This window comes from Hemitrygon akajei, chromosome 24 (genome assembly GCF_048418815.1).
Source record: "Hemitrygon akajei chromosome 24, sHemAka1.3, whole genome shotgun sequence".
Lineage (NCBI taxonomy): Eukaryota > Metazoa > Chordata > Chondrichthyes > Myliobatiformes > Dasyatidae > Hemitrygon > Hemitrygon akajei.
In genome coordinates, this window is record NC_133147.1 from 52,921,243 (window position 1) to 52,932,294 (window position 11,052).

Here is an 11,052-nt window from a genome sequence, read left to right on the forward strand (position 1 = left end):
ATGAAACCGGATCACCCGGAGGAAACGCACACGGTCACCGGGTGAATGTACAAACTCCTTACTGGCAGTGGCCGGAATTGAACCCGGGTCTCCCGTACTGTGCTAACCACAACACTAGAGACTTCTACACACAGTGGACTCTTCGTTAGTGCAAGTATCTAATCAGCCAATCATGAGGAAGCAACCCAGTGCATAAAAGCAGGCAGATATGGTCAAGAGGTTCAGACCAAACACGGGAATGGGGGAGGAAATGTGATCGAAGTGACTTTGACTGTAGGATGCATTATTGGTGCCAGATGGGGTGGTCTGAGTATCTCAGAAACTGCTGATCTCCTGGGATTTTCAGACACAGGGGTCTGTAGAGTTTACAGAGAATGGTGCAAAAACAAATGAAAAACACCCATTGAGTTGTGTGGGCGAAAAAGCCTTGTTAATGAGAGAGATCAGAGGAGAATGGCCAGACTGGCTCAAGCTGTCAGGAAGGTGGCAGTATCTCCAATATCCACTCGTTACAACAGAGGCCACAACACGTCAAACCTTGAAGTGGACGGGATACAGCAGCAGATCACAAGCATACACTCAGTGGCCGGTTTATTCAGTACAGGAGGGACCGAATAAAGTGGCCACTGAGTGTATGTAGACACATGATCGTGCAGGGAATGGTGGGATACGGGTCACGTGGAAGCGTCATTGCGGTGATTGTGTATGTCCCCGCCGCGTGCCGACGCAACGGTAGCGTGTGACGTCATCAGCTCCGCCGTTGCTAAGCTTCAGACACAACACCCTGAGGCACTGGTGTTAATTACAGGGGACTTCAACCATGTGACTTTGGACAAGACACTACCTGCTTTCTCCCAGTACGTGGATTGTTACACCAGGGGTAACAGGACTATTGACCTGCTGTATGCAAACGTACAGGATGCATATAGTGCATCCTCGCTGCCTGCACTGGGGAAAGCTGATCACAACCTGGTTTTGTTACAGTCAAGATATAAATCAATTGTGATGAGGCATCCCACTACCACACGCTCTTTCAGGAAGTGGACTCCTGAAGCTGAACAGGCCCTGAGAGATTGCTTCGGTACTACTAACTGGGATGTACTGCAAGGGGGGCTCTGTGGGGGCGTTGAGGAGGTCACTGAATGCACAACGGACTATATTAATTTTTGTGTGGATGCGGTTGTTCCTGTTAGAACTGTTCGCTGCTATCCCAATAATAAGCCCTGGATCACTAGTCACATCAAAGGCCTCCTAAACCAGAAGAAGAGGGCCTTTAAAGATGGTGATCGGTTGGAGCTTAAAAGAGTTCAGAAGGAACTCAGAGTACAGATAAGGGGGGCAAAGGAGCAGTATAGGAGAAAGTTAGAACAAAAGCTGCAGGAAAAAAGCATGAAGGAGGTGTGGGATGGGATGAAGATCATCACCGGATGTGGTGCAAAGCGGGGGGCAAACATAAGTGGAGATGTGGAGAAAGCGAACCAGCTGAACAACTTCTTCAATAGGTTCGACAGCACAATCTCACCCTCACTGCAGAACTCCACACCAGGCTTACTTCCCTCACAGGAAAATATCCACTCACAGGAGACCTGGCCCACGCCCAGGTTTACGGCTGCACAGGTGGAAGGTCAACTGAGGAAGATCTGTACCAGCAAGGCGGCTGGACCGGATGGAGTTTCCCCACGATTACTGAGGGCCTGTGCGACTGAACTGGGAGAACCACTACAGCGCATCTTCAACATGAGTCTAGATCAGAGAAGAGTACCCAGACAGTGGAAAACATCTTGTATTGTCCCGGTACCGAAGAAACCACAACCAAAGGAGTTGATTGACTTCAGACCTGTTGCCTTGACGTCGCACGTGATGAAGACCATGGAGCGGCTGATAATACAGAATCTGAGGCCACAAACCAGGCACGCCCGGGATCCGCTTCAGTTTGCGTATAAGGAGAAGGTGGGAGTGGAGGATGCTATCACGTATTTGCTGCACAAATCACTCTCTCACCTAGATGGGGTCAGTTGTGCTGTGAGGATTACATTCCTTGACTTCTCTAGTGCCTTTAACACCATCCAGCCCAAGATCTTAAAGCACAAACTAACGGAGATGGGAGTAGACTCTCACATGGTGGATTGGATAGTGGACTACTTGACAGATAGACCTCAGTATGTGCGGTTGGGAGACTGTAGGTCTGACACAGTGGTCAGCAGCACAGGAGCGCCACAGGGAACCGTACTCTCTCCGGTCCTGTTCACCCTGTACACATCTGACTTCCAATATAACTCGGAGTCCTGCCATGTGCAGAAGTTCGCTGATGACACGGCCATAGTGGGGTGTGTCAGGAATGGACAGGAGGAGGAGTATAGGAAACTGATACAGGACTTTGTGATATGGTGCAACTCAAACTACCTGCGTCTCAATGTCACCAAGACCAAGGAGATGGTGGTGGACTTTAGGAGATCTAGGCCTCATATGGAGCCAGTGATCATTAATGGAGAATGTGTGGAGCAGGTTAAGACCTACAAGTATCTGGGAGTACAGTTGGACGAGAAGCTAGACTGGACTGCCAACACAGATGCCTTGTGCAGGAAGGCACAGAGTCGACTGTATTTCCTTAGAAGGTTGGCGTCATTCAATGTCTGCAGTGAGATGCTGAAGATGTTCTATAGGTCAGTTGTTGAGAGCGCCCTCTTCTTTGTGGTGGCGTGTTGGGGAGGAAGCATTAAGAAGAAGGACGCCTCACGTCTTAATAAGCTGATAAGGAAGGCGGGCTCTGTCGTGGGCAAAGTACTGGAGAGTTTAACATCGGTAGCTGAGCGAAGGGCGCTGAGTAGGCTACGGTCAATTATGGAAAACCCTGAACATCCTCTACATAGCACCATCCAGAGACAGAGAAGCAGTTTCAGCGACAGGTTACTGTCGATACAATGCTCCTCAGACAGGATGAAGAGGTCAATACTCCCCAATGCCATTAGGCTTTACAATTCAACTGCCAGGACTTAAGAACTTTTTTTTTAAAGCTATTATTAATGCTTTTTGAGTTAGTGATTTAGATGCATATCATATTATTACTGAGTTAAGTATTGTATGTAATGAGTTTTTGCTACAACAAGTGTATGGGACATTGGAAAAAATGTTGAATTTCCCCATGGGGATGAATAAAGTATCTATCTATCTATCTATCTCTATCTACAGAAAGGATTCAGCTGAATTCAGCAGTTTGCTCTGCACAGATATCCCTCTACGATGTCTCCCCCTGCTGCCCAAAACCGGTTCTGCAACAGCAGATGTTTAAACTGAAGGCATCTCCACACAGGCTTAACAGATAGATAGATAGATACTTTATTCATCCCCATGGGGAAATTCAACTTTTTTCCAATGTCCCATACACTTGTTGTAGCAAAACTAATTACATACAATACTTAACTCAGTAAAAAATATGATATGCATCTAAATCACTATCTCAAAAAGCATTAATAATAGCTTTTAAAAAGTTCTTAAGTCCTGGCGGTAGAATTGTAAAGCCTAATGGCATTGGGGAGTATTGACCTCTTCATCCTGTCTGAGGAGCATTGCATCGATAGTAACCTGTCGCTGAAACTGCTTCTCTGTCTCTGGATGGTGCTATGTAGAGGATGTTCAGAGTTATCCATAATTGACCGTAGCCTACTCAGCGCCCTTCGCTCAGCTACCGATGTTAAACTCTCCAGTACTTTGCCCACGACAGAGCCCGCCTTCCTTACCAGCTTATTAAGACGTGAGGCGTCCCTCTTCTTAATGCTTCCTCCCCAACACGCCACCACAAAGAAGAGGGCGCTCTCCACAACTGACCTATAGAACATCTTCAGCATCTCACTACAGACATTGAATGACGCCAACCTTCTTAGGAAGTACAGTCGGCTCTGTGCCTTCCTGCACAAGGCATCTGTGTTGGCAGTCCAGTCTAGCTTCTCGTCTAACTGTACTCCCAGATACTTGTAGGTCTTAACCTGCTCCACACATTCTCCATTAATGATCACTGGCTCCATATGAGGCCTAGATCTCCTAAAGTCCACCACCATCTCCTTGGTCTTGGTGATATTGAGACGCAGGTAGTTTGAGTTGCACCATATCACAAAGTCCTGTATCAGTTTCCTATACTCCTCCTCCTTTCCATTCCTGACACACCCCACTATGGCCGTGTCATCAGCGAACTTCTGCACATGGAAGGTCTCCGAGTTATATTGGAAGTCTGATGTGTACAGGGTGAACAGGACCGGAGAGAGTACGGTTCCCTGCGGCGCTCCTGTGCTGCTGACCACCGTGTCAGACCTACAGATCCCCGGGTCCAATCCCGCAGCCGTTGTGGAGAGAACGACCCTTTGGTGAGGATGAGAGACAAATGTATGCAGGAAAGAACTCAAGCCGGGGTTGAAGGTGGCCAAAAGTCTCCTTGGTGAGTGGGATAAAAGAGAATCCCCAGGTATTGTATTGAACCAGAATCAGAATCACTGGCAGATGTTGAGAAATTTATTGACTGTGTACAATGCATTGCACTACATAACAATAGAGAAAAAAACTGAATCACAGTAAGTATGTATATATATACACGGGCCATGTGGCCCATTGAGTCTGTTGCACCTTTACATCGATTATGATCCCTCTCAACTCCAGTCTCCTGCTTTCTCCCCGTTAACCCTTGATGCTCTGACAAGTCCAGAACCTATCCACCTCCACTTTAAAAATATCCAATGACTTGGCCTCCACAGCTGTCTGTGGCAAAGAATTCCAGAGATTCAGCACCATCTGGCTAAAGAAATCAATCCTCACCTCCATTCTAAAGGGATGTCCCTCTATTCTTAGGCTGTGTCCTCTGGTCCCAGACTCCTGCACCATAGGAAACATCCTCACCATGTCCATTCTCTCTCAGCCTTTCAATATTCAAAAGGATTCATTTAAATCACATTTCAATCATCCAGACAGAAATGTTGGAAATGTGGGCAGATAAATGGCAGATGAAGTTTAATCCAGATGAATATCAAGTCAAGTCAAGTCAACTTTTACTGTCATTTCGACCATAACTGCTGGTACAGTGCATAGTAAAAATGAGACAACGTTTTTCAGGACCACGGTGTTACTTGACACGGTACAAAAAACTAGTCTGAACTACGTAATAAAAAAACACAACACAGAGAAAGATACACTAGACTACAGACCTACACTGGGTGGATAAAGTGCACAAAACAGTGCAGGAATTACAATAAATAATAAACAGGGCAGTAGAGCAAGGTGTCAGTCCGGGCTTCGGGTATTGAGGAGTCTGATAGCTTGGGGGAAGAAACTGTTACGTAGTCTGGTCGTGAGAGCCCGAATGCTTTGGTGCCTTTTCCCAGATGGCAGGAGGGAGAAGAGATTGTATGAGGGGTGTGTGGGGTCCTTCATAATGCTGTTTGCTGTTAGCGTGTAGTGTAAATGTCCGTGATGGCGGGAAGAGAGAACCTGATGATCTTCTCAGCTGACCTCACTATCTGCTGCAGGGTCTTGCGATCCGAGATGGTGCAATTTCCGAACCAGGCAGTGATGCAGCTGCTCAGGATGCTCTCAATACAACCCCTGTAGAATGTGATGAGGATGGGGGGTGGGGGTGGGAGATGGACTTTCCTCAGCCTTCGCAGAAAGTAGAGACGCTGCTGGGCTTTCTTTGCTACGGAGCTGGTGTTGAGGGACCAGGTGAGATTCTCCGTCAGGTGAACACCAAGAAATTTGGTTCTTTTTGCGATCTCTACAGAGGAGCTGTTGATGCTCAGCGGGGAGTGGTCGCTCCGTGCCCTCCTGAAGTCAACAACCATCTCTTTTGCTTTGTTCACATTCACAGACAGGTAGTTGGCTCTGCACCAGTCTATTAGCCGCTGTACCTCCTTTCTGTAAGCTGACTCGTCGTTCTTGCTGATGAGACCCACCACGGTCGTGTCATCGGCGAACTTGATGATGTGGTTCGAGCTGTGTGTTGCAGCACAGTCGTGGGTCAGCAGAGTGAACAGCAGTGGACAGAGCACACAGCCCTGGGGAGCCCCCGTGCTCAGTGTGATGGTGTTGGAGATGCTGCTCCCGATCCGGACTGACTGAGGTCTCCCAGTCAGGAAGTCTAGGATCCAGTTGCAGAGGGAGGCGTTCAGGTCCCGTAGGCTCAGCTTTCCAATCAGTTTCTGAGGGATGATTGTGTTGAATGCTGAACTGAAGTCTATGAACAGCATCCGAACGTATGTGTCTTTTTTGTCCAGGTGGGTTAGGGCCAGGTGGAGGGTGGTGGCAATGGCGTCATCTGTTGAGCAGTTGGGATGGTATGCAAACTGCAGGGGGTCCAGTGAGGGGGGCAACAGGGTCTTGGTATGCCTCATAACGAGCCTCTCAAAACACTTCATGATTATGGATGTAAGTGCAATGGGACGGTAGTCATTTAGGCAGGACACTGAAGACTTCTTCGGCATGGGGACGATGGTGGCGGCCTTGAAGCACGTTGGAACGGTGGCGCTGCTCAGGGAGATGTTGATGATGTCAGTGAGAACATCTGCTTGCTGGTCTGCACATCCTCTGAGCACTCTACCAGGGATGTTGTCTGGTCCAGCAGCCTTCCGTGGGTTGACCCTGCACAGGGTTCTTCTCACGTCAGCCACGGAGAGACACAGCACCTGGTCATTTGTAGGAGGGTTGGACTTTCTCGCCGCCACGTCATTTTCCACCTCAAACCGGGCGTAGAAGTTATTCAGCGCATTTGGGAGGGAGGCATCACCTGCATAGTCAGGTGATGTTGTCTTGAGGCATTTTTAAAAAAGGATCTAGTGATTTCCCAGTGTATACGATGAATAAACTCTCCTCGGGCTTCCAGCCGGGTTCAGGAATTGATTTTAACTGATGTTTGGATTGCAAACTCTGGGTGAAGTCAGGCGTTTAACTTTGCAGGATGGAAAGTTCAGGGAAAGTATCCAGTAAATGGCAGGAATGTAAGGAGCGCTGATGAACAATAGGAGGATGTTGGGGTCAAGTTCACAGCTCCCTGAAAGTGGTCACACGAGTAGATAGACTGATAACAGAGAACAGTAGAGCACAGGAATGGGCCATTCGGCCCACAATGTTGTGCTGAACTAGCTAAATCAAACCCCTCCAAATAAACTAATCCCTTTTACCTTCTCCATGTCTATATCCCTCTCTCTCCTCACATCCACGTGCTTATCCAAACGTTTCTTAAAAGCCTCTAATGCATTTGCCACGACCACCATAACAGGCAGCACATTCCAGGCATCAACTACTCCCTGAGTAAAAAACTTACCCCTCACATCCCCTTTGAACCTACCCCCTCTCACTTTCAATGCATGCCCTCTGGTAGACATTTCTACCCTGGGAAAAAGATACTCCCTGTCTATTCTATCTATGAGTCTCCTATGAGTCATTCTATCTATGACACTCCACCCCACCACCCTAGGATCTATGGAAATAGATCAGCAGGGATCTGATGGAGGTGGCAGGAGTGGGGGCAAAAGTCACGGCGCGATAGAGCTGTCGTGTCTGGTCATCATGGCAATCAGGAAACTGGGCCCAGGAGGCAGTGAACCAACTTGACCTAAACTCGTGCAGAGGGTCCTTTGGGCCGGGGCAGGTTTTTTTGATCGGACGCTCTCTGGTGACTGCGGGGAAATATTCATGTAGTTGCTCAGGGGTTGAACAGATCACTTGAAAATAGGTGGTGGGGGACAGGGGTCAATTGTTGGCTTTCAGCCGAGGATTTTGGTTCACTAGGCCTTGAACGGTAGGCCTTGTAGGATTGGGACAATGGTAGGCAGAGCGCTGGCGGGGTGGGGGAACGGGTGCTATAATGGTGGGAGGTGACACAGGGCAAGATGGAGTAAGGGGTATCAATGGCAGGACAGAGCAAGGAGCCAGCATTGGCGGGACGTAGAGGGAGAGCCCTCACACACTGGCATCTGTACTGGAGATGGTCTTGATGCGAGTCTTGCAAGCTGACTCCGTCCGCTCCTCAGCAAAGGCCAAACGGAGCGAGGTGGACAGGGAATGCTGGAAAACCTGGCGGAAGTCGTGGCCGGCAAAGACATAGAGGATGGGGTTCAGGGCGCTATTGAGGGAGGCTAGGCCCACGGAGAAGCTATCCCAAACCCAGGCCGCCTGATGTTTGGAGAAAGCCTGAGCTAGGCTGCAGATGTTGTATGGGAGCCAGCAGAGGAAAAAGGCGGCAACTACAACTGCAATGAGGCGGACAGGCTTCCTGGTCTTGCTGGACTTGGCGAACTTGCCCCTCTGCAGCTTCTGGCCGATCAGGAGGTAGCAGAATGCCATGATGAGGAAGGGCAAGTTGAAGGCAAAGAGGGCCCGTGTCACCTCCACCACCTCCCTGGTCCGGTCTCCAAAATAAGTCCCGGTGTAGTTCAAGGTGCAGTAACTCAAGCCGAACTCAGAGTCTATGTACATCTTCCGTGTCAGCAGAGTGGGCAGGCTCATGAGGAAGGCGAGGCCCCAGGCCGCAAGGCAGGCCGCACGCACCCAAGGCAGGGACCGGTGAGTCTCGGACCAAACGGGCCTAGTGACTGACAGGCAGCGGTCGATGCTGATCATGGTCAATAGGAAAACACTGGCGTACATGTTCAGGACGATGGCAGAGGGAATGAGCTTACAGAGGACATTGTCTGTAGGCCAGGAGTTTCCCAGGGCAACGTTAGCCATCTGGAAGGGGAGGCTGAGGCAGTATGTCAGGTCTGCCACAGCCAGGTTCAGGAACCACACCGTGTTGACGCTCCGCTTCATCTTGAAGCCTGTCACCCATATGACGGCCCCGTTGCCAGGGACACCCAACAGGAAAGTGAGTGCGTAGACAAAGATGGACAAGATGGCGGATGTTGGCAGTTGGGTCCCAGAATCCTCAGGAAAGTTCTCATCGGAGTAGTTTCCAAAGGAAGTCATGTTGTAGAAGTAATCATCTCCATAATACCTCATGCTGAGCCTGGAGGGGAAGATATTGTGGAGGTGAGAGAGGTTGGGAATGGAGGGAAGGGACAAAAAGAGGAAAGTAGAGAGGTGGGTGAGGGAAAGAGGAAGCAGGGAGAGATAGGGATGGAAAAGAGGGAAGATGGGGTCAAAAGGAGAGGTGCGAGAAAGAGGAGAGGTAGGTGAAGATGATAGAGGAAGAAACTGGAGTGAAGGGAGAAAGGGAGGGGGAGGGAATGAACAACAGAGGAGGAACTGAAACTGGTGGATGAGGAGGTGCAAAGCGAAGAGAAATGGATGGATAAGTGGAGGATGCTGGGTGCTGAAAGGCGGAAGGACGGGCAGAGGAGATGGGGAAGGGAAGACTGCTGAAGATTGGTTGAAGATGACCAAGCGGGGGTGAAGAATAAGGACAGGTGAGAGAAGGGAAGAGGAGAGAAATGGGAGAGGGAGTAGACAAGGTGAGAGAAGGAGGGGAGGGTTAAGAGAATCAGGGAAGAGGGAAGGGGAGGGGAAGAGGGAAGGAGAGGAGGAAGAGGGAAGGGTAGGAGATGGGGGATGGGGAGGGGGAACATGAAGGAGAGAATGATGAGGAATGGGGAGGGTGAAGGAGAGGGAATGAGGAGCAGGAAGAAAGAGGGGGAGGAGGGGAAGGGAAGAGGAGGAAAAATATAAGGAGAAAGGGGAGGGGATGGGTGGACGAGAGGAAGGGGTGGAGGAGAAAGGGGAGGGAAGGAGAAGGAGGTGGGAAGGGGAGGGAAGGAGGAGGAGGTGGAAAGGGGAGGGTGGGGAGGAAGAGGGAAAGTGTGGAGCAGGGAGTGTAAGAAGGAAGAAGAAGAAGGAGGGAATGAGGAGAGGGAAGGGGAGGATGAGGAAGGAAGAGGAAGAGGAGGAGCAGGAGGGAAGGGGAGGAGGAGAAAAGTGGAGGAGGAAAGGGAAGGAGGAGGAGAAGAGGAGGGATGGGGAGGAGGAGGAGGAGGAAGAAAGGTGGAACCATTGCGTCGGAGACGGAGGGGTGAAGGGAAGGAGGGAGGGGTTAGAAATGGGGTGTGGGGAAGGGAGGTTGCAGTACATGGCAGGGACAAGCAAAGAGAAAGGGGGACGGAGGATGTGAGGTGAAGTGGGGGGAGGGTTGAATGCAGGAACGGTGGAAAGAATAAGGAGGGAAAGAGGGGAAGGTGAGTGGCAAAGGGTGGAGGGGGCAGGGGAAGAGATGGAGAGGAGGGAAGAACAAGAAAGGGTGGGGTGAAGTTTTGAAGGGGTTGGAAAGGAGAGGGGCCTGAGTGGGGAGAGGAGGGTTGGAGGGAAATGAGAGAGAGGATGGAAGTCACAACCATCTCCCCACTCACTGCCCCTCCTGCACCACGGTGCTCACTCCTCACCAGCCCTCACACACCGCATTGGTTCTCCTCCCTGACAGCCCCTCCAGACCCACAGCAGAGACGGGAAATGGACGGGTAGGGGAAGAAAGTGGCCTTCAGTGTGACACTCCCTCCTCACCTCCTCACCCACAGCACGGCACTCCCTCCTCACCGAAATGAACGCAGTGTACTCCTCCATCCTCACCTCCCCCAAATCACCCCACCCTCTCCCTCCCCACCATTAATCATCCACTGCCTTTGGAATGTGGGAGGAAACCCAAGTGGTAACATGAAGAACGTAACGCTTCGCAGCGCCAACGGCCCGGGTCCAGTTCCCGCAGCTCTCTCTGATGAAATTCTACGTTCTCGGTGGTGAATTCCTCCCACATTCCAAAGCTCCGGCATTCCTTCCTGGGCCCCCACCGACTCACCTTGGAGCCTGCTCTCCCTCTCGATGAAGTTCAGCCTCCCCGGAATCTCTGGCTCACTCCGTCCCCCCGGGCAGCTCGGGAGAGTTGGACTCAGATCCCAAACTGCTGCGACCACAGCAACCAATCCTGAAGATGAACTGTGCAGAAATGAACGGAAGGCTGTCCGCAGCCCCGGTAGAGCAGGGAAGGGAGAATAGGACGCTGGTCCGGGAGCAGTCCGGAGAGTGGAGTGGGTTCCGTCTGAGGCTGAAAAACACATCAGCATGATTTTATCACTTTTTAAAATCTCTGGT

At 50.5% G+C, this 11,052-nt stretch overlaps 1 protein-coding gene across 1 annotated transcript; it reads right to left on the minus strand.

Moving 5' to 3' along the window:
* Positions 1-7,938: 7,938 nt before the first annotated feature.
* LOC140715736 (C3a anaphylatoxin chemotactic receptor-like) lies at positions 7,939-10,896 on the minus strand. The gene is made up of 2 exons (XM_073028106.1): positions 10,760-10,896; positions 7,939-8,983 (listed from the first exon to the last, which is right to left on the minus strand). Exon 2 carries the CDS (start codon positions 8,974-8,976, stop codon positions 7,939-7,941), a length of 1,038 nt encoding a protein of 345 aa, XP_072884207.1. The 5' UTR covers positions 8,977-8,983; positions 10,760-10,896.
* Between the last annotated feature and the right edge of the window lie 156 nt (positions 10,897-11,052).